Source organism: Nicotiana tomentosiformis, chromosome 3, assembly GCF_000390325.3.
Source record: "Nicotiana tomentosiformis chromosome 3, ASM39032v3, whole genome shotgun sequence".
NCBI classification, from domain to species: Eukaryota; Viridiplantae; Streptophyta; class Magnoliopsida; order Solanales; family Solanaceae; genus Nicotiana; species Nicotiana tomentosiformis.
The window spans coordinates 46,450,738-46,471,466 of NC_090814.1; the positions used below are offsets into that span (position 1 = coordinate 46,450,738).

Here is a 20,729-nt window from a genome sequence, read left to right on the forward strand (position 1 = left end):
GTTACTTCAGCTACTGACTTGGCCACTTTAAGCTCCTTGGCGAGGGTCTCTCGGTCGGCAATAGTGTAATACGTCGAACAATTACGAAGCATTTAAGTGTAAAGCCCTGTAAAATTTTGCAAAAGAAAATAATATTTCGTGGTGACGAATTGGTTTTTAAGTGTTTAATGATTTTAGAAAAGCTCGCCGCGGCTCGGACTTTTTGGGTTGAACAATGCACTGGAAAGTAAAGGAAAATTTTTGGCAGAAAAGTGCATTTCTGCGGTCCATTATGCGACCGCAGAACCACTCTACGGGCCGCATAATAGCAGCAGAAGTGAGGCAAGAGAGGGTCGGTCTGGAAGCAATTATGCAGCCGACTATGCGACCGCATAACTGTTCTGCGGTGCATTATGCGACCGCATAGTGACTGCAGACATAGACAGATTTTTGGTCGTTTTGGCCAGCAATTATGCAACCGATATGCGGTCCGCATATTGATTATGCGATCGCAGAACCTATTTTGGAGCTTTATTTTTTGGTTTTTACAACCCGACCCAACTTCGTTAAATACACGCAAAGGGTCATTTTTGAGCAAAATTTCTGATGTTTTAGAGAGAAGGGAGAGTGCTTTAGAGAGAGTGAAAACCCTAGGCTAATTATTTATCAAGTCTTGCTCAAATCTTGGAAGATTAACAAGGAAATCTCACAAGTTCTTCATCTAAGAGGTAAAGTTCCATACCCTAGTTTTCAATTTCGAATTTGGAAAGAAGATGGTTGATTAGGAGTGTGATTCTTAGGTATGAGAGAGTATTGTTTATACATGCATGTATCAATAAAATTTGTGGAAAGATTGTTGAGCTTAAATAAGTAAGGATTGGGTTGTGGAGTGAAGGAAATCTTGTAGAAGAACCTTGTGGTTAAATTTGCACACCTAGTGTTTGATAAAATGCTCAAACGAGCTGAGATCATGAATATCTTCCTAATTATGGTTCAATTTTGTTATGTCTCAAAATAGATTGGGATTGCTAGAATTTTCAAAACGTTGTGGTAATTTAAGGAAAGCTCAATTGGGGTATGTTGGCTAAACTGCTCTCTTTGAATTGAATTCAATGATGTTCTCATAAGTTTCAAGTATGATTGTCTCAAGTTCCTTATTCTATGTTCCGAGTTGTTCCCAATAAATTTGATTATCCCGAATAAGCAAAGTGTCGAGAATTAAGTATTCAAAATGTGTTCTGAATGTTCCTAACACATTATGTTATCCTTTGGGAATGTGTTCAAGAATGATACGTGTATTAAAATGCTATGTCTTTGAGTTGTGTTTCAAATGAAGGTTATGATTCCAAATTGTGTAAGAAAACTCAATATGCTTAAGACTCTTAATTGCTCATATGTGTACTTAAAGCCTTTATTGGAAATGTCTTACTGTTGATAACCTATAAAGATATAAAAGAAGTATGAAATGCGATGATTGATATAAGTAAAAGTTATACTTGTGGCCAATGGAGCCAATGAAATGAAATGATGTGAGAAAGGTTATGAAATGAGCCTTGATTCAACTATTCCGAATTGACTTCGAAAATAGAATTGTCTAAAAGCCTATAAACTCAAGTCATGCTCATATGTGGTTGTTTTAACAGACGTTATGATTTGTGAGTATTTTCAATGTGTTTTGCATTCTTACATATTCGTGAGTGAAAATTGTGTATTGCCCTTTGTGGGGAAAAAATATGTCAAGAATAGATGGTGTGTTATTAGCTGATGATTTTAACTTGCGCATCAATTGCCAATCATTTTACTCCATTTCTCGGAAAGAAATCTATGGCGCTTAAATTGTTCATTTATAATGAACTTAAAGTTGTGATTTTCGGAATAAAGAATCTTGTGAATGGCCAAATAAGTCAAGGAAATATTGTTGTTGTTATTGATTGAAAATACTAGTGGAGATTTATACAATGTGGAAGATGATGAGGTAAATACATTTGCACCTATGTTATTTTTGTGAATTATTTCCCTTATTTGGGATGAGATTGATGTGATAAATTATTCCTCTTAATTGGGATAAGATTGATTGATATAAAAGGGTTGATGTCTCGAATAAGACAACCTAGCAGATCAGGTCGTGATCGGACACCATGTCGCACACATGGTGGTGATTGTGCTGGAAATTGTAATTGAAATTGAGATTTTGGTTGATGTCTTCAAATAAGATAGCCTAGTTGATCGGGTCGTGATCGGACTCCGTGCTAAAATTACGGTGGTATTGGTATTGATAATAATTGTGGTTGATTCTCTAATGATATAGACTAGCCGATCGGGTCGTGATCGGACTTCGTGCTAAAATTACGGTGGTATTGGTATTGATTGTAATTGTGGTTGATTCTCTAATGAGATAGCCTATCCGATCGGGTCATGATTGGACTCCGTGCTAAAATTACGGTGGTATTGGTATTGATAGTAATTGTGGTTGATTCTCTAATGAGATAGCCTAGCCGATCGGGTCGTGATCGGACTCCGTGCTAAAAGTACGGTGGCATTAGTATTGTGAACATTAGTATTGTGACCATCGATATTGTGAACATTGGTATTTTGAACATTGGTATTGTGAACAGTGGTATATTAGTGTTAAAGATCTCCCAACCAAAAATAATATTATCATCATAATTTGATTATCACTTCCCAGTGTTATCTTCATATTTTGGAAATTATTATGTTTTAACTTGGCATTTGAATATCATTGATTGTGGCTTGTTATTTTATGGATTTCCCCTTCTTACATTGGTATTCTGTTTTGAAAGAAGACAGTTAGCTTTACATACTAGTACTATTCTATATGTACTAATGTCTCTTTTGCCAGGGGTGCTGCATCTTCAATGGATGCAGGTGATTCATCAGCGGTGCAACTTTGGTCCTCGTTAGCAGTTACTCCCTATTCAGCAGGTTTCGGTGAGCCCTATTCTATTCCGGGCCCGATGTCACTTGATGCTACACTTTGTGTCTTGAGGTATAGCCGGGGCCTTGTTGCCGACACTTCTATACTATTCTTCTATCATATTTAGAGGCTCCGTAGATAGGTTGTGAGTTGTGGTTGATGTTGGTATTTGAACTAGAAATGTTGGTATTTGAAAATCATGTTTTTCAGTAATTCTATAAACTCGTAATATTTTGGAAATTATGAATGAAGCTGTTAATGAGAATGAAAAGGAAGTTGTTAATAAAATCTTTTTAGTATTTGATTAATGGAGTACATCTCCTCTTTATTCATGGATGAGTTTGGGTAGAAGGAAATCTAACAGGCTTGTTCGGCCGGGTTCTCTCGGTTGAGTGCCGGTCGCACTCCCCGAGTTTGGGGCATGACAAATAGCCGAGCTCAGCTGAGGCCAATTGCGCCCGGGCAGTCTCTTTTTTCGAGGCCAAACGCTCCATCTTGCCTTTCCACTCTTCGGCCTCGACCTTGATTACATCCATCTCGGCCCGGAGTTGGTCGATTCGATCAATCTTCTGCTGGACCTGCGGGTTCTTACCATTAGTCATCATGTCTAGCTCATCGTCACTAACTCCAAAGATTTTTTACCTATTCAACCAGGACGACGTGTTCTTTCCGAGCCGCGTTCAACTCAGCTCGAAGGCTCTTAGCCTATTCTTCACGTTGCTCGCTGTGAAGTTTATACGTGTCTCTCTTCTCAGCAAGCTCTTTGACTTAGGCTTCGAGTTGGTTCAGCTCATCAGGAATTATCTATAGTTACCCGGCTCAGTGCCTGTTGTGCTTTGTTAAACAGGCATGGCGTGTCTACCTCATTCATTTTGGCGTGGTCTTCTTCAGTCACTAGGAACCGGAGGTAACTGGCCACCCCTAAGGGGGCGGAAAAAACCCGGGCATCCTTCGGAACGATGATGATAATGGATCGCTTCCGACCAGGATCCGCACTCGGGGCAGGGAACCGGTTGATCAGCCTCGGGCTCGAGTTAGGCCCACCTTCCCCAGAGGATAGACTTTTCCTCGGTACCTCTAAGTCACCTAACCTGGTGACATCCTCTGTGGCGGTGGAATCCACGCTATCAAAAAAGCAGTGGAAGGGGTCGTCCACTCCGTGGGCCTCCTCGCTGGGGCATTCTTTCACCATTTGGGCCTCGTTGTACATGGACTCGGTGATGTCTATAACTCCAAGTGCCTCCTTCGGGGCACTGCTCGCATCCTGGGAAGCCTCAGCCCCAGCCTCATCACCGACCTCCCTAGCTTGAGGCATATCGGCCTCACGGATCTCTGGTTCAATGGCCCCCTTTTCTCCGAGGGGTGACGGCTAGCGGGCCACAAAAATGAAAGGCTATTCTCTCTCACACTCGTCCCTCAGCCGGTAGAGCAAGTCCGAAGTTGGTGCTCGGGAGCTGGTGTTTTCCATTGGCTTGCCCACTAGCCTTCTCCTTGTTTTTTTTTCTCCGAGCTCGGGGAACTCGGAGCCCTCCTCCTTTTCCTCTCTCTGGCCTGTCCTGGAACAGGGGACTCAACAGGTAAGTCCTCGCCACCGACTGTAGGCCTAAGCTCGACATCCTTAGGCAAGCCTACAAAAAGAAGTAAAGGAAATAAGGGCTTAATGTTAAAAGAAGAAGCCTAACACAACCTACTTGGGGAAGAAGTCTCACCATTGGAACGAGCCTCCTAACGGCCCTTCAAGAGTTTTTGCCACGAGCACTCGGAGTAGGGCATCTGTGAAACAATACCCTCGACCCAAGGAGTGGGTTGGGTCGAGGGACAGCATTTGGGACCCGAGCGACGGCTACACCACTACGAATACCGATAAGGAAAAGAGAAGTAAAAATAAAATCAACATTCGAAAGAAGTTCTACTTACGTGACGTATTCGACTTCTCGGGGAATGGTATGCATTCAGCCGGAATCAAGTCCGAAGTCTTCACTCGGACAAAACGGCCCTGCCATCCTCGATCCCGGTCCTCATCGATACTTGAGAATGGGGCTTTACTGGCCCGACACACGAGCTTTATTAGCCTCCCGGGAAGATTATGGGACTGTATAAGTGGAGTAGATGGCAATGGTGAACGAGAACCCATCGATTTTGTTCACAAAAAATTAGAGGAGGATCACGATCCTCTAGAGTGATGGGTGAATCTGGCCTAGACACACGTTGTACCTCTTGCATAAATCTAAAATGACCGGGTTTACCGGGCTCAATGTAAAGAGATAAGTATAAAAACTTAGATATCCCTCGACATAGGTGGTAATGGCCTCTTCGGGGTCGGGGACCACTATGTATTTATCGGCTCAGTTGCAGTCTTTTCGGACCGTAGGGAGGACCTCTTCGGTAATCAAGCAGATGTATCTCAAGACCTCCTTACACCGACCCTGTACGAAGGAAGGCTTTTCAACCTTGAAATTGTCAGTGACCGAGCATCCCCCAGGGATGAACATTTTCAAGGGGGGGTCGGGTACTGGTTCATCAATGGCCACGCTCGGAGCGGTCTCCTCGACCTCAGTAGTGGGCCGCTAAGTAGAAGGAGCTTCTTTCTGGGGAACGATTTTGGAAGTCTTTGCCATTCCTTTAGAAAGTAAAAATGGAGGGAAATCTGGGAAAGATGAAGAAAGAAAGGAAGTTGAAGGATTAGACTTGTTGGCTTGAGAAGAAGATGGGTAAAAATTCTTGCAAAGGACCTCGAGTAACCGGGGTAAGTGCTAAAGAGTATTGAAATCCTGAGGGTATGAGGGTTGAAGGTTTGATGTAAAATAAAAATGAACAGGGGAGGGGGGTATTTATAGTAGTTCAGTGACGTTTCACGTCCAGGGAAGGCCAACCGGCGGCTGACATACATTTAATGCCATTATGACTTGACTGACGAGACGTTTCAGATGTTTTGTTGTTTCTTTCGCGATGTGTCGAAGTAAGAATCAGAAGCTCATGTCGTTTCTCGTCGTTTACTCTCCGAGAAACGAGGGTACTATCTGTATACGGGTGAAATCAAGATCATGGTGCATCCCGGCCTCTGACAAGATAAGTCAGGCTCGAGACATAGTGGCAAGGGACCGAAATCGAGCCAAAGGTCCCACCGAGCCAGAATCCGCGGGCATGACACCTACCCTCGAGAATGTCGAGGTCATAATTTCGGAATCGGTCCTAGCCTCGAACGACTTCGAAGAACATTGTCGAACAATCAATCATAGCCAACAGAAGGCCGAAATATCCGTGACCGGCCGGATATCACGGTGAGGATCTCGGCATGTATCAATAAGGAACCGACATTCAGTTAATCAGAAGATTTTTTTACCTTTTATAGAGTTGTATCTAAAGTAGGACTCCCTTACTATATAAAGGGGGTCTGATAATTCATGAAGCACATTGTAACACGCACTCAAAAGTAATATATTATTATTTTCTTTGTCACTAACTCTTACTCTTTTTCATTGGTGCCGGCGGTGGTGAGCCCGAATCGAGGGTGAATATTTCACTAAGGCTGGAACTATCTTCCTCCTGTGTTTGAATCTATTTTGTCTTTGTTTGTTCAATAGTTACTTAATTTATCGCTTAGTATCAAGTTAATCCGTGTATCCTTAAAACCACTTACAAATTTAATTGTTATCCGATTTTGAGGGTAAACAATATATATATATATATATATATATATATATATATATATATATATATATATATATATATATATTCTTGCAAATTCTCATTCAATAGAATTTCGACAAGTCAGATTCGAAATAAGTAAGAAGAGTTTTTCTTCACCTTTACTAGTTCTTGAGAACTATAAGAATACATTTGTATATATAACTCTTACTGTTTCGTAAAACTACTTAATAAAGGATCGAATTAGGATGAAATGAAATCCAATATAACTAAAAAATCTAGTATTAAGATCAATCGAAGTGCACTTATTGAACTTCAATCGTGCAATTTAAAAGATTTTAATATTCACCCAACCCCGACCATCCCCACCACTCTACTGCCTCAATTTTACACCATAATATTTGCCTAATTATATATGAATATTTTTTAAAATAATATCTTTCATTCACTTATCAAACGTTAAAAATAAATAAAATCTACTTATTTAAAAATTGCGAAAACTTTTTGCTTCATACTATCAAACACCCAAATAAACAAAAATGGTGGCAAGTTTATATAGTATATATATAAAACAAGAAAAGGGAGAAAAGGAAAAACGTTTCCGGTTTGGGAGAAAGAGCCGTGGAGCTATTTGAATCACAATACTTTACGTAAAGAAATTTTTCACTTTCCCCTCTGAGTCTGAGAACGCCGAAACCGAAACACAAAATAGCCTTCTTGGCTCCTGTGCGGCTAACTAACCCCTTCCCCAAGTTTTCCCTCTCTCTCATTTATCAAGTACTGAGTACTACTTTTCTTCATTTTGGGGTAGTATATACAGTTAGGTCACATTTTCCCCCCACGGGATAAATAACGTATAATTAAACCTCACTTCTCAGGTGTTTTGGTCGATCTTTTGCCTATGGCGGCTGTTGTTCCTTCCTCAGATCGTATCCTTTTCTTTCTCTCTTTCTCTTAATTCATTTCTTTTAATTGTTTTCTCATCTGGGGTTTGCTTAAATTGTAAGTATTTATTTTTATTACGCTTCCGTTCTCTCTCTCTCTCTCTCTCTCTCTCTTTAATACTGGTTTTGTGTGGTTTTTACTAGGGTTTATGCTCCCTGTTTGACTACCGAATATGTATCGTTTCTATAATTTCTTACTTTATCTTTTCTTTCTGTTTCTTAATTTCATGGCTGTTTGGGGAGTGCTGAAATTAAAAAAGAAAAATTGATACTTATGGAATTAATTGCGCAATTGTTGTTTTATTAGTGCAATGATATGCTTGAAGAACCATCCTCTGCCCTGCTTGTGGGTTGTTATTGGGTCAATTTTAATTTTTCTAAAAGAACTTTAGTTGGATTTTTGGAATGGCATGATTCGGAGTAAGCAGACATAGAATCTTCAAAGTATTTTGAAATAAAATTTACATACTTAGAAAAACTATGTCAAAATATTATAGGTCACATAGTTAACTTTCAAACTATTTAAATAGTAATTGAGATAAAGGTTGTGGTCAAAGAAAAACTCCTTTGACCCTCCAAACAGGTACTGTCACATAGAGTGGAACAGAAGGGGTATATATTAATGACGTTTGACATGCTTGTGGAATATATCTAGTATGTAAGTTATGTATCAGACGAATTTATGGCATCAAAACTCTTAATGGATGAGCTGTTTAAATAAGATGTCCGGCCGACCCTGAGTTTATGGAATGTTTTTTTGTCTCCTTAATTCACATTGCTTAAGAAACAGCAGATTTGCTACAGGACTTGCATTTGGATTCCGAGAATAAGTCCCTTCAAGCTCGTGACTCAACAAAGCAGGTACTGGTTGTTGCGTTAGATCTTGAGATTAATTTTGACTTTCCAATGCATGCCACTAGATGAAAATTTTGGCATCTTTGCTGTATTTTTTCATTAAAGTTTGACAACAAAGGATGTCTTGGTTGAGTTGAAAATTAATTCCCTTTACTGTCAATCCCTCTTTCTTGATAAAAAGGTTTCATCTGTTCAATATGCACCTGTTGAACCTGGCACCATGGCGAATGGAATGAACAAGCCTTTTGAGAGATCAACAAGCCCCTTTAATCAGGATTTCACAGGGCCAAGCATGTTTTACAGCCCAAACGGATACACATCTCCAACATACCCTTCTTCAACATACTATTATGGAGGTAACAAACACCAGACAGTATAGAGAGTGTTGTTTATCAATTGATAAAAAACTTAACAGCATGTTGTGTTGCCCATTATTTTGATTCATCATTGGACATTCAGCTAAATTACATGATATAAAGTTGTTAGGATGGATAAGCTGCTAGGCAATTCTGAATTATCTAGGTAGCATTAGGAATGAAGGTCAGGAAGGTCTTTTATTTGGTCAGTTGCCTAGTGTACCTTTTGATGGTATATTTTTCATTCTATCAATAAAGTTTTTGTCTGTTCATCCCCCTGTGATATGGTCTTAATACAGGTTATGATGGATCATCAGGCAATGAGTGGGATGGATTTGCAAGCGCCGATGGAGTTGAAATGCCTCAAGTAAGTTTTTGTTTTTTTTAAAATAGTTATGTTTCCTTTATTATTTGTTTATTTTCCATCTATAGAATTTTGCCTTGAAATTGATTCCTAGAATTTCCTTGTGATTTGTGATCTTTTAACCAAGAAGAGTTGGTACTGTGATCTGTGACTTGTCCTGATGACATATCTCCCCATCCCCTTTATCCTTCTCTTCTCTATAACTGGAAGATGTTTGACCTCGTGTTGTTTGTTATTATTCTTGTGATCTTGTTTATTAGTCTATTACTTGAGGATAGCTTTTGATTCTCTCCGGTCCTGGTGGCTGATAACAGGGCATGTTCGGTGACTATCAACATGGGTATGGTTATGCACCATATGGGACATACTCCCCATCGGGTTCGCATGTTGGACATGATAGGCAGCTCTATGGCCCTCAGCAATACCAATACCCATCGTCTTATTTTCAGTCCGCTTCTTCGACCAGTGGATCTTACCCTTCAAACCAAGGTAACACTTCCCAGACAGCGGTTTCACCTTCTGTTGCACCTGACCAAGTGCGATTTCCAGCTGAATCAACCGAAGCAAATCAGAGTCGTGTAGGGAGTACCGTGACTCATCGAACCAATACGTCAAAGTCTGTAAGACCAACTTACCAGAATTCTTCTGCGAAATCCTCTGATTCCTATGGTTGGGGAGGCATGCCATCAGGTATCCCTTTTCTCGGATTATAAGGAAGAGATTTGGTTCAAGGAATTAGTTTGTTAGATATATCCTTGAAGCTTCTATGTTTTTTATCATCACAAATCTGTTGATGCAGTAAGTCCTTGGGTCTCTTCAGCAGTTCCTCGTGGGAGCAATTTCTCTTCTGGAGGTACTCAAAATCTGCGTCCTCTTCCACATTCAGTGGTAGGTATTTCTTAAGGTGCTTGTCATTTGCACCGCTTGATTGCTGTGTGTCCTTGATATTCAGTACTTCTTATTCATCTTTTTCCTACCTGTTTTATGGTGGCTAAACATGCTGCTCTCCCGAATTTTCAACTTGTGGATCTGCTTCCCTTTCCTTTTTTTTTGGGCATTATTAACTGGATTTAATTTACCAATGGTGTTTATGATTTGGAAATGGAGCATTCAGTAGACCTGGATACATCCTTCTCTTCGCCTTATTCTATCCTTTTATGCAACAGGGTATGCAGCATCCAAGAGCGTCATCTGCAATGGGAGGATATATGAATCAGATGTATCCTAACAATCGGATGTATGGCCAATACGGAAACGCGTTTAGAAGTGGTTTAGGATTTTCACCTAGTATTTATGATCTTAGGACTGGTGGTCGTGATTGGTTGGTTGCTGATCACAAGTATAGACCTCGTGGCCGTGGTAATGGGTTATCTGCCAACAGCAATGAAAGCGCTGATGGGTTGAATGAATTGAACAGAGGACCCCGGGGAAAGGGTTTCAAGGACCAGAAGGATTCTGAACCTATATCCTTAGCAGTTAAGGGGCAGAGTCTTCCACTAAAAGGCAACTGTGATGAGGATAATCTACCCCTTTTCCCAGATAGGGAGCAGTACAACAGAGATGATTTCCCTGAAACATACACAGATGCAAAGTTCTTTGTCATTAAATCATACAGCGAGGATGATATTCACAAAAGCATTAAATACGGTGTATGGGCAAGCACACCCAACGGTAACAAGAAACTGGATGCAGCTTACAGAGAAGCTGAGGAGAAGTCTGGGGGATGTCCTGTTTTTCTGCTGTTTTCTGTAAGTATCATCTTTGCACCTTTGCAAATAGGCAAGTCCATCTAGTGGCAACCTTTGGGAGTATTAGTTAATTTCCTTTGTGGTGTTTTACAGGTCAATGCAAGTGGGCAGTTTGTTGGTCTTGCAGAGATGATTGGTCCAGTTGACTTTGATAAAACTGTTGAGTATTGGCAGCAGGACAAGTGGAATGGTTGCTTTCCAGTGAAGTGGCATATTGTGAAAGATGTTCCTAATATCATTTTGAGGCACATTACATTGGAAAACAATGAAAATAAACCTGTAACCAACAGCAGAGATACTCAGGAGGTGTGTGATAGTCCCTTGCGCTACAAATTTCTAATCTATGCTTCTCTGGCTGAATTTTTGATATCTTCCGATGCTGCAGGTAAAATCTGAGCTGGGTCTTCAAATACTTCAAATATTCAAGACACATTCCAGCAAGACATGCATTCTAGATGACTTTGATTTCTATGAGGGGCGTCAGAAGATAATGCAAGAGAAGAAAGCTAAACAGCGTCAACTGAATAAACAGGTATATTGATCTTTTTCTTTACACTTGATTCATCTTCTTTTGTTGTTCGTTTTATTTGTTGCATAGTTGCTTGATTCAACGATTGGTAAGAGATAAAAATGCATTAAGCTGCTAAGAGGGTGCTTGAACATTCTTTTTGAAATGCTTCTGGAAAGGCTTTCCAGATTTATGGGACACTTTGGGAAACTAATTGTGTTTGGATAGCTTCTATCTCAGTTAAGTTGGTTGTTTTCACCTAAAAACAGCTCTTGGCTTTAAAGAAAATCTGTCCCAACACTGGCCTATACTTGCTTGGTGTTTGATGAGAGGATATAGAGTTGGGATTTTGTTCCGCATAATTGGTTGGAGGGACAAAAAGAGGATTTGATTGCTTGCAACAAAAATTTCCCAATTTAACTTTCCACGATTCATTCCCTGCAAACCTTACCATTTGTCCTTTTTCCATTTTCTTTTTAATTTGAAGATTTGTCCTAAGCCTTCAAATTAACCCACATTATCTTTACTGATGGAGCCGTCCTTACCTTGTCACTTAATTGTCCCGAGACTAGTCAAATTATTTATAGTCTTGTTGTTTAGTATCTGCAAATCTTGTCCAGAGGACCAAACCAGACCTGATTGTGCTGATTATAGTTTGTAAATAGTTTTGGGTTGGCAACACAACAGCTGTTTTCTGTTGGATCTAAAATAGAGTTGTAAACATTACCTTAACCTTATCTTTAAAAAAAAAATATAGTTGTGACCGATTTTCCATAAAAGTTCCATGGTGCATAGTTAACCAATCCAATAACCACAATATTAAATGGTAATATTTCACCAACTTATTTAAAAAGATAATATTTCTCCAACCCTTATACAAACGCACATACATTTCCAATCCCAATACTTACAGGTATGTAAAGTTTAACATAGATAGGAACTGTGGTGAAATGACGATTGCTCATCAGAAAACAATAAGTTGAAACACTTCCAGGGTCCAGTGGATAGGGTGTGTGTGTTTGATGAATTGCATGATTTCAGGAGATTCTACTTTAAGATGAAGAGAGAGGAGGAGGGTGATTGAGTGGCCGGGAAGCTGGGAACTTGCTAGAGGGAGCATGGGGATTTTTACGTAGTTGCTTTGGTCTGGAGTTACATGAATGCCCATTTAAAATATATTTGAATCTCTGATATTTGTTTAAACTTGCCAAATTTGTAATATGTCCATGTAAAATCAGAAAATTTGTTATATAAATAAATACTGTCTCTCTCTCTCTCGCTCTCTCTCTCTCTCTCTCTCTCTCTCTCTATATATATATATATATATATATATATATATATATATATATAGAGAGAGAGAGAGAGAGAGATAAAGTTCTGAATGAATGGTGGGACGACAAGAGCTTGCTGGAGGGAGGACGGCGCTATAAACAAGTTGCTTTGTTTTGGATTTATATTAATGCCAGCTTGAAATGTATTTGATTCTCTGGTGTTGGTTTGAAACCACCAAACTCTAGTTATGTCCATGCATATTTTATTCAGAATCCAAGTTACTGAGCTGTGTTATAGATGTAGGTGGACTAGTTGGGATAGTTTGCACTGTGTTGATACCATACCTGACCTTTTTTTATCAGGCAAAAGTCGAATTTCATTACTTTTCATCCGTTGATACAATACCCGACTTTTTTTGACAAGCCAGTGCTGTTGATCCAAGGGGGACAACCCCTGGGATTCAAGAACTATACGAGTACTATGCAAGAAGTTTAGTTTCCATCTAATCATTTATATAGATTGTAAATCCTATTTGCTCCAAAATTACACCAAAAAAATTGCAAACCATCTCAATATCAGTGAAAGCAGTATATACCACACCTAATGATCCTGCTTGTTCTGTCCCGTCACCCAATTTTTGAGCATGTTCACCATCAAATCCCATGTCATGCGGTGTGACCAAGTGTCCCACTTATTCCTAGTACTAGTATGATACACATTGCACCAGCCAATGTCAATTTGTCTTTGCTCTTGGGATTTTAACGGTTAAGAGTTCCATGCAGCTGGCCAAACAAAAAAAGGAAGTGGAGAAGCCACTTTATTTTGCACTCAGTGGTCCAGATTGCTTTACCTTGTTGTCCTTTTCAACAAAATCTTGTAAAAGGATCTTATTGTGAATATACCATTATAGCCCTCCTGTCCCATCCATATCCCTGCACCATCGGCAGTTGATTGACAGACGTAGAGCTGTCGTAAATCCCCGACCTCCCCTGCCAAGCAGTACGCTGCTTCAATTCTTGGTCCGAGAAATTGTGCCTACTCCATTTTGATGCATTACACCAATGTAAAAGTTGCAAATATTCTTTTATTTAGGTAATTACTGCATGTCATTTCTTCGACACTCGGTTAATTTTGGGTTAGTGATTGTGTCTGATATTTCAGGTTGGAAATGTCAATCAATCTGCTGCTTCGACCCAAATAACTGAGCAAGATAGGCCAATAGATAAAGAATGGTCAAAAATACCTGCTTCATCTGGGGGTTCCACTGGTCTACCCAGATCTGAAGATGGGGAACTGAAGCCATCTGAAGAAATAAGATCAACCACAGCTGCCAAAGATCAACCAAATGCTAAAGACAATGAAGTCTTATTGAATGGAACGGGAAGTGCTTGCTGAGTGTTTTCTTTTACTTTTCTCTTTTTCTCTCTTCGTGGGCTCGTTCGTTAACTTGGGTTTATGCGAAGCTTTTTACCGGATCCAATTAGCATAGCAGAAGGTTTTGTTTTTTGTCACATGCAATATGTTTTCTTTTACTAGGATGGTAATAAAACAAGTAGCTCAAAACTTTCTTTATTGGCAGCTAGAAGCTTGGACTCCTTTGAGAATTGCAATTACTTAGTGGACTTCATATCTTCTTGATCTTTTATTTGGTTTTTTAGTTTTTGGCTTAGACTCAGCTTTTATTAAACGATCTTGTATTTCCCTCTTTTTTTGTTAAATTTGTTGAGGTTTTGTTCATGTGTTCTTGTTATTATGAGTGAGTCAAGGTTTTTTTATTGATTAGCAACTATGGATACGCATTCATGAATGTATAACATGTGAGTTTTGTTAACTGGGCATGTTTAGGTAATATCGACATCAATAAGAAAAGCTCTTGACAGACAAGCATTTTATTAACCAACATAGGGATGGGAAATCCTTTTGACATTTTGTCAATCAGTTATAACCACCCATCCATCTCAATCTAATAGAGGTTAATTATATTATATGAATCATCTATGACAGTTGCTCCATTGAGTCATTTCTATACTAAATTTTGTTTAAGAAAACCACTTGAAACTTCAAAATCTGTCAACCATTTGGTTAGATAACATTTGAAGTTAATTGAGTTATGATTACCCTATTACTAAAATTTTGTCAGCGGTGTTTAATCTACACAAAATGCCCATTCGGACCAAACTAATTACTTACTCAAAATTTTTTACATAATACACTCACGGTCCAAAATATTTACCCCGGCTTTCTACGGACATTGCCGTTTTCGCATTAAATACTCTTTGTCTCTTTGTATTTTCTCTCTCCTATTTTTTCCTATTTATCCTAACTTTTCCCTGCCATTCCCTTTCTCCCATTGATTACTCTCTCCTTTCTCCCATTAATTACTTTATATCTTTGTATTTTTCTTCTCCTATTTTTTCTACATTGCACGTTATTCATCTTTTTAACGTATGTGCTTTTGTTTGAAAGCTTCAAGAGCTTCTTTGTATTTTTTCCCCTGCATTCATAGATTAAGATACCCCGATCCAAAACGTCTCATTAATGAACTCCATGGATAAGTTAACTCTTTAATCACATACCGAGGTGGTTCCAAGATATAAATTTAATGGGTTCAGCTTTTAAGGTTTTAGCATTGAACTTATTATACTGTTAAAATTATGGGTTCAAATCTAATACTTGTTGAGATTTTAATAGGTTTTTACATATAAATCTATACTCTGTGTCGGAAATTATGAGTTCAGTTGAACTCGTATCCGAAACGCTACATCTGCTCCTAACCACATACTGCGATTAACTAACTTTGAGGATTATTGTTACTAGGACTTATTATATGATACACAATCTAATGACAAAGAAAAAACGAAATAAAATATTTTTTTAAAAAAAAGAGCTAACAAAATGATATATTGTAATAATATGCAATATTTCAGATGAAACTTGAATAAAAACGCATTTACCCAACACTATACCGCTACGGTATTGTTGCCCCCAAACGCACACACAAGTATACGTGGTCGACAAGTAATATAGGATTATAAGTCCAGATATCGTACCCACAGGGACTTGTGATTAATTATCAACTAAAATAAACCAAACAATTAATCTATTCAAGTGAATCGTAAAGCATGAATATTTAACTAAAATTTATCTAGAATAGTAAACTATGAAATTAAAGGAAACAAGTCTGCAATCTTAGAGAAGAGTTCAATGGGAGAAAATATTCTAGAGCTATGGGTTAGCTAACAATCCCGTTGAGTTTTCCACTTAAATCGTCTAATTAATTTATCTGGTTTATTGGTTGACAGGGTTAATATTGCTCGTAACCTTCTCCCGAAGTACTACTCGCTTATTCAAGCTAATCTAATGCCTATATTCCTATGGAATTAGAATTAACAAGAACGCATTAATAATTCCTGTATAGTAACCAAGCAAGGCGATTATGTATATTCCTATCCTAACCGCAAATCCGCCCCCCACTCAGAGTTAAGATCTTGCTCTACTCAATCTTATATGCAATCTAGAATTTCCTCTCCCGAGTTCAATCCTAGATTCGTAGATAGTATTCAATTGATTATCAAGCAATCAAATAGTTAAGCGCAAGATTGAATAAATAAACCAATATGATAAAATAATAAGAACAATTCAAGCTTCAAACTGCAACGTTCATGTATCACCCAAAACTCTAGAACTAATAAATTATGAGATTAAAGGAAGAGAAGAGAAGAAAAACTAGTTAGAAGCCTCCTCGAAGCGTGGTCGTGTTCCCTCGTGTGAATTCTCCTTCAAAGTATGTTAGTTATCCTCCAAAATAGGTTTAGAACTCCTTTTATACGAGTTGGGGGGGGAGGGTCTTGAGCCGAAATAACCTTGTCCCGAACGAACTAAGAAAAGTTCCCGCCTCCAGCGTCCAGATCAAAGCCTAGCGCTGGCCCTGGCTGTTTCACGCCAATTCCTTCAAATTTTGCTTTGCTTTGCTTCTCTTCTTTTCTCTTGTCTTCCACCTGGGGGGACAAAACCCAAAGGGTGTCCCCTCTTTTTTTATTCTTTTAATTTTCATTCTTTTTCTTCCACATTTTATTTAATTTTGCTCCAAATCTCTTCATCTTCACACTGCTTTATTCCTACACAGTTAAAATATAATATTAAGTACAAAGTAATATGATTAACACTCAAAAGACGATTAAAAGTAATAGAATGTGAGGCAACAATAATTAAATATATACATTTTTGGCCTAATATCAGGTATCACATTATATTGTAAGAGTATATAGTTATACTATAACAATATACTGTAATAGTATACATATATACCGAAACGGTATACTAATAATAATATGCAGCTTTTTGGCAAAAAATTAAATTAAAACACAGTTGTCCAATAATATACCGCTATTGTATCACAATATACTGTAAGAGTATATAGATATACTTCAATGGTATACTATAATAGTATACATATATACCGAAATATTAATGGGTAGGGTCGCGTAATTATTTTGTATGGATAGAATCGGGGTAATTATTTTGATTTCTACAGGTAACCCGTATATATCCAATATGGTCTAACGCCTTATTGGTCCAATGTACCAATGACCAGTCATCTTAAACAAGTTGCAAACTATCCGAAATCAATTACTATGTTTCCTGAAATTAAGTAAACATAACTATTTATGATGGTAGCCATTGTCATACTAGCAAGACATGACAGTTCCGGCACTCTATATCCAAACACTTGTACAAGAAAACGAAAAAAGAAAGGTGTAAAAATGACAGTACCGCTTGACCTTAAGTTAAAGGAAGTCAATAGTATAACTTTTCAATTAGGGAGATTAATTGTATTTGCGAGTAGTAGATGTGCTATTAAATCATGGGTAAAGTTGCATAGCGGGGACCTAGTTGCATCGTTTCTTCAATTTTCTTGTTTTCTTTTAACTTTTTGGTGAAATTTCAACCATGTACTTTAGTGATACAAGATGGAGAGGCAACCAATAGCGACCTTCAAATTATGGTTCTATGCATTTTCTAGTGGCAATTTAGTAGAATTGAACTTTCGCTAGGAAAAAGAGAAATAGAAAATCCCTCCAATTCACATTCATACAGCTTATGCTGTGTACAAAGCTTTGTCAAACACCATTATACAAAATTAAACCAGGGAATACATTTTACTTGGTGGAAACTCTTTGGTTATTTGCAATATGATCTATTTTAGGAAGTTTTTGTGAATCTATAAAGGTACAATTTTCACGTTGCATAGAATTTAGAAACTGTTATACGGAAGTTTTGGAAAGTCACTATATAAGATCATTTGAAAGTATCGTGTATTTTTTAATAAGTCGAATGAACAATTTCTTAATAAAACATAACAGGGGTAGGAAAATGTCTTATTTGGGCTTAGTGGTCGCTGTAGCAGAATGTGCCAAAGTAAGTTTTTGGAGAAAGAAAGGAGGAGGTGGAGATAGGCCTTAGCCACTATGCACTCACTGGTCTCTGTGTTTGTGGAAGCTAAGCACCCATAAACTCTCAGACAAGACAAGACAGACGTGTTCTTTCTTTCTTTCTTTCTCTTGTTGGTGGTTAAGAATGGCTGCAGCTCTTTTATCTCTTTCTCTACCTAAGCTCAATGTAACTAAAGCTTCAACTGCAGCCAACACCACAACTACAGAAAGTCTTGAACAGAAATTCGGTCGTAAAGGCATCAAATTTTGTGAGTCTGAAGGGACAGTTGAGCTGAGTGTTAGAAATGGAAGCTCAGTGAAGCTACAGATACCCAATGCCCATATCACTTCTTACAAGCCTAAAGTTTATTGGAAAGATGATGGTTTTGAGGAAGTCCTTTATACCCTTCCTCCTCCTCCTTCCTCTTTTTATTCTAATTCTAGAGGTGGCATTGCTCTGGTAATCAATGAAATCTTGGAGCCTAAATTGTCAACAACAGCAGCCAAAGCTTCTTCTGAGTGGACTGTCACAGATGTTGATTCTGACTCTATTGATGCTCTCCAGGTCAGTTACTACTCAGTTTTCACTACTCTTTCATCTTTCTTCAATGCTTGACTGAATGATCATCAAAATCACTTAAATGTCCATCATTGCAATATATGTTAGTAGGATAAGCACCATGGTATCAATTTAACTTTTAACCACCAGTGCTTTAGGCATATTCGGCGCTTGAATTTGGAAAAGGCAAACCAAATCTTGCCAGTAGCTCTTCGTGGAGGCTGAAATGTTGTGTTCAGAAAGTAGCTTTCCCTTTCACAAAGAAATACTATCTTTCTTGTTTAAATGCTATTTTTCTTGATTTCTCAAAAAGGGGATGCTGTATAGAAGCCCCGATCAGAAGGTGCGAGAGGTTAGCCTCAGTAGGTATCAGGAGGGTAGAGGTAGGTCTAAGAAGTCTTCGGGCGAGGTTATTAGGAGGGACATGGCGCAGCTGGAGTTGACTGAGGTCATGGCCCTAGATAAGAGGGTGTGGAGGTCGAGGATTAGGGTAGAAGGCTAGTAGGTAGTCGAGCGTATCTCTTTGTCTTTCCCAGTTCGCTAGCATTAGTGTTAGTATGATATCCTTTTATTCATAGGTTGCTATTATTACCTAGAGTTCAACTGCTTTCTTGGCTTCAATATTTTTATCTTTTTGTTATTCCTTCTTGTTGCCATTACTTTTGTCATCCGTTCTCCAGCCGAGCGTCTATCGGAAACAGTCTTTCTGTCCTTCTAGGATAGGGGTAAGGCTGCGTACATCTCACCCAACTGTGCTTGTTGTTGTTGTTGTTGTTGTTCTCAAAAAGGGGATGCAGCTGAATAACTGTGACAGACACTATGTACTAAAAATTTCAGGTTGAATTGAGCTGCAGCAGAGGGACTCTTGATATTAACTATGTGGTGTCACTCTATCCACTGAGCATGGCAACAGCAGTTATAGTGAAGAACAATGGCCGCAAGCCTGTCAAGTTAACGAGTGCTATACTAAGCCATTTGAAGTCTAAGACAAGAGGGGGTACAGGAATACAAGGACTCCGCAGCTGCACTTATTGCGCACATCCTCCTTTGTCTTCTCCCTTTGAAATTTTATCTCCAGGGGAAGCAATGAAAACTGAGGAGCCTGGTTTATTCTCGTTTGGTTGGGAGCCAGAATTGAAGCCGGGAATATGGTCTGCTCAAGATGTTCCCATCACTGTACTGAAGCACAAGCTCAGTAGACTTTACAGTGTTCCACCAGAAGAAAGAGCAAAGGAATTTTATAATTCAATACCTTCAAAATATGAAACAATTGATCAGGTATATCACATTCAAAACAAAAGACTACTCTCCTAGTGGATAGGTTATCATGCTTGCTGTTTCTACTATTAATGGCGCGCTTTATAACTCATTGTTTGGTGGGGATAACAATGTCCATTTAGTTTGTACTGATGTCTTGGATCTAATTCAACCCAAAAAAGTTGTTATAATTTCAAGATGAAGAGATATCATTTGATCTCTATGTATTGCCATTTCCAGGACAAATTTCTCATACGTTTTCGCACTAACATTGTTTTTTTCCCCCAGGGCCGTGAGCTCTTCTTCAGGATAATACGTATGGGGTTTGAAGACATTTACTTATCAAGTCCGGGTTCATTTTCGGACAAGTATGGGAAGGAATACTTTATCTGCACAGGCCCTGCTTCAATGTTGGTTCCTCTTGTTGTGAATTCTGGTGAAGAGTGGAGAGGAGCACAAGTTATTGAGCATGATAATTTATAGTTTGAAACTGGAGTACATATTTTCTTTTTACAAGCTTTATGTAGCTCTTGATTTCTTTATCAAGAAACTGCAATATTATGCAATATCAAATGTACTTAGTTGAATATAATTGAAAAATCCCTTTTTGTATCCTCCTCCTAAAGCGTAACTGTAGTTATCAATCTGAGAATCCCAAAGCACAAATGGATATCGGGAAACTTCATTTCCTTTCTTTTAACAGTTAAATCCTTCCAAGCAAATGATTGTTAACAAGCAGAAAATGGTTGAGCTAGAGATACATTCTTTAAACTGCAGCAATTAAAAAGATAAGCTTAGACATGTTAATAGAATCGCAAGTTGCATCCATAAATCCTATCCTGAGAAGAGAAAAATGAAAGAGCAAAAGGTAG

The 20,729-nt window shown here is 38.5% G+C and overlaps 2 protein-coding genes across 3 annotated transcripts; both read left to right on the forward strand.

Moving 5' to 3' along the window:
* The first annotated feature begins 7,196 nt into the window (after nt 1–7,196).
* On the forward strand, nt 7,197–14,346 carry LOC104098402 (YTH domain-containing protein ECT4-like). 2 transcript variants are annotated; one of them, XM_009605122.4, is made up of 11 exons: nt 7,197–7,339; nt 7,441–7,491; nt 8,291–8,367; nt 8,543–8,717; nt 9,017–9,084; nt 9,396–9,771; nt 9,881–9,969; nt 10,248–10,829; nt 10,923–11,135; nt 11,215–11,361; nt 13,771–14,346. In XM_009605122.4, exons 2-11 carry the CDS (start codon nt 7,464–7,466, stop codon nt 14,002–14,004), a joined length of 1,989 nt encoding a protein of 662 aa, XP_009603417.1. In that variant the 5' UTR covers nt 7,197–7,339; nt 7,441–7,463; the 3' UTR covers nt 14,005–14,346. The 2 variants fall into 2 exon arrangements, with proteins under 2 accessions (XP_009603417.1, XP_009603418.1); XM_009605123.4 differs by lacking the exons at nt 9,396–9,771; nt 9,881–9,969 and having other exon boundaries at nt 7,197–7,491.
* Nucleotides 14,347–18,004: 3,658 nt separating this feature from the next.
* Nucleotides 18,005–20,469, forward strand: LOC104098401 (photosynthetic NDH subunit of subcomplex B 2, chloroplastic). The gene is made up of 3 exons (XM_070196916.1): nt 18,005–18,606; nt 19,438–19,878; nt 20,146–20,469. Exons 1-3 carry the CDS (start codon nt 18,187–18,189, stop codon nt 20,338–20,340), a joined length of 1,056 nt encoding a protein of 351 aa, XP_070053017.1. The 5' UTR covers nt 18,005–18,186; the 3' UTR covers nt 20,341–20,469.
* Nucleotides 20,470–20,729: the final 260 nt, after the last annotated feature.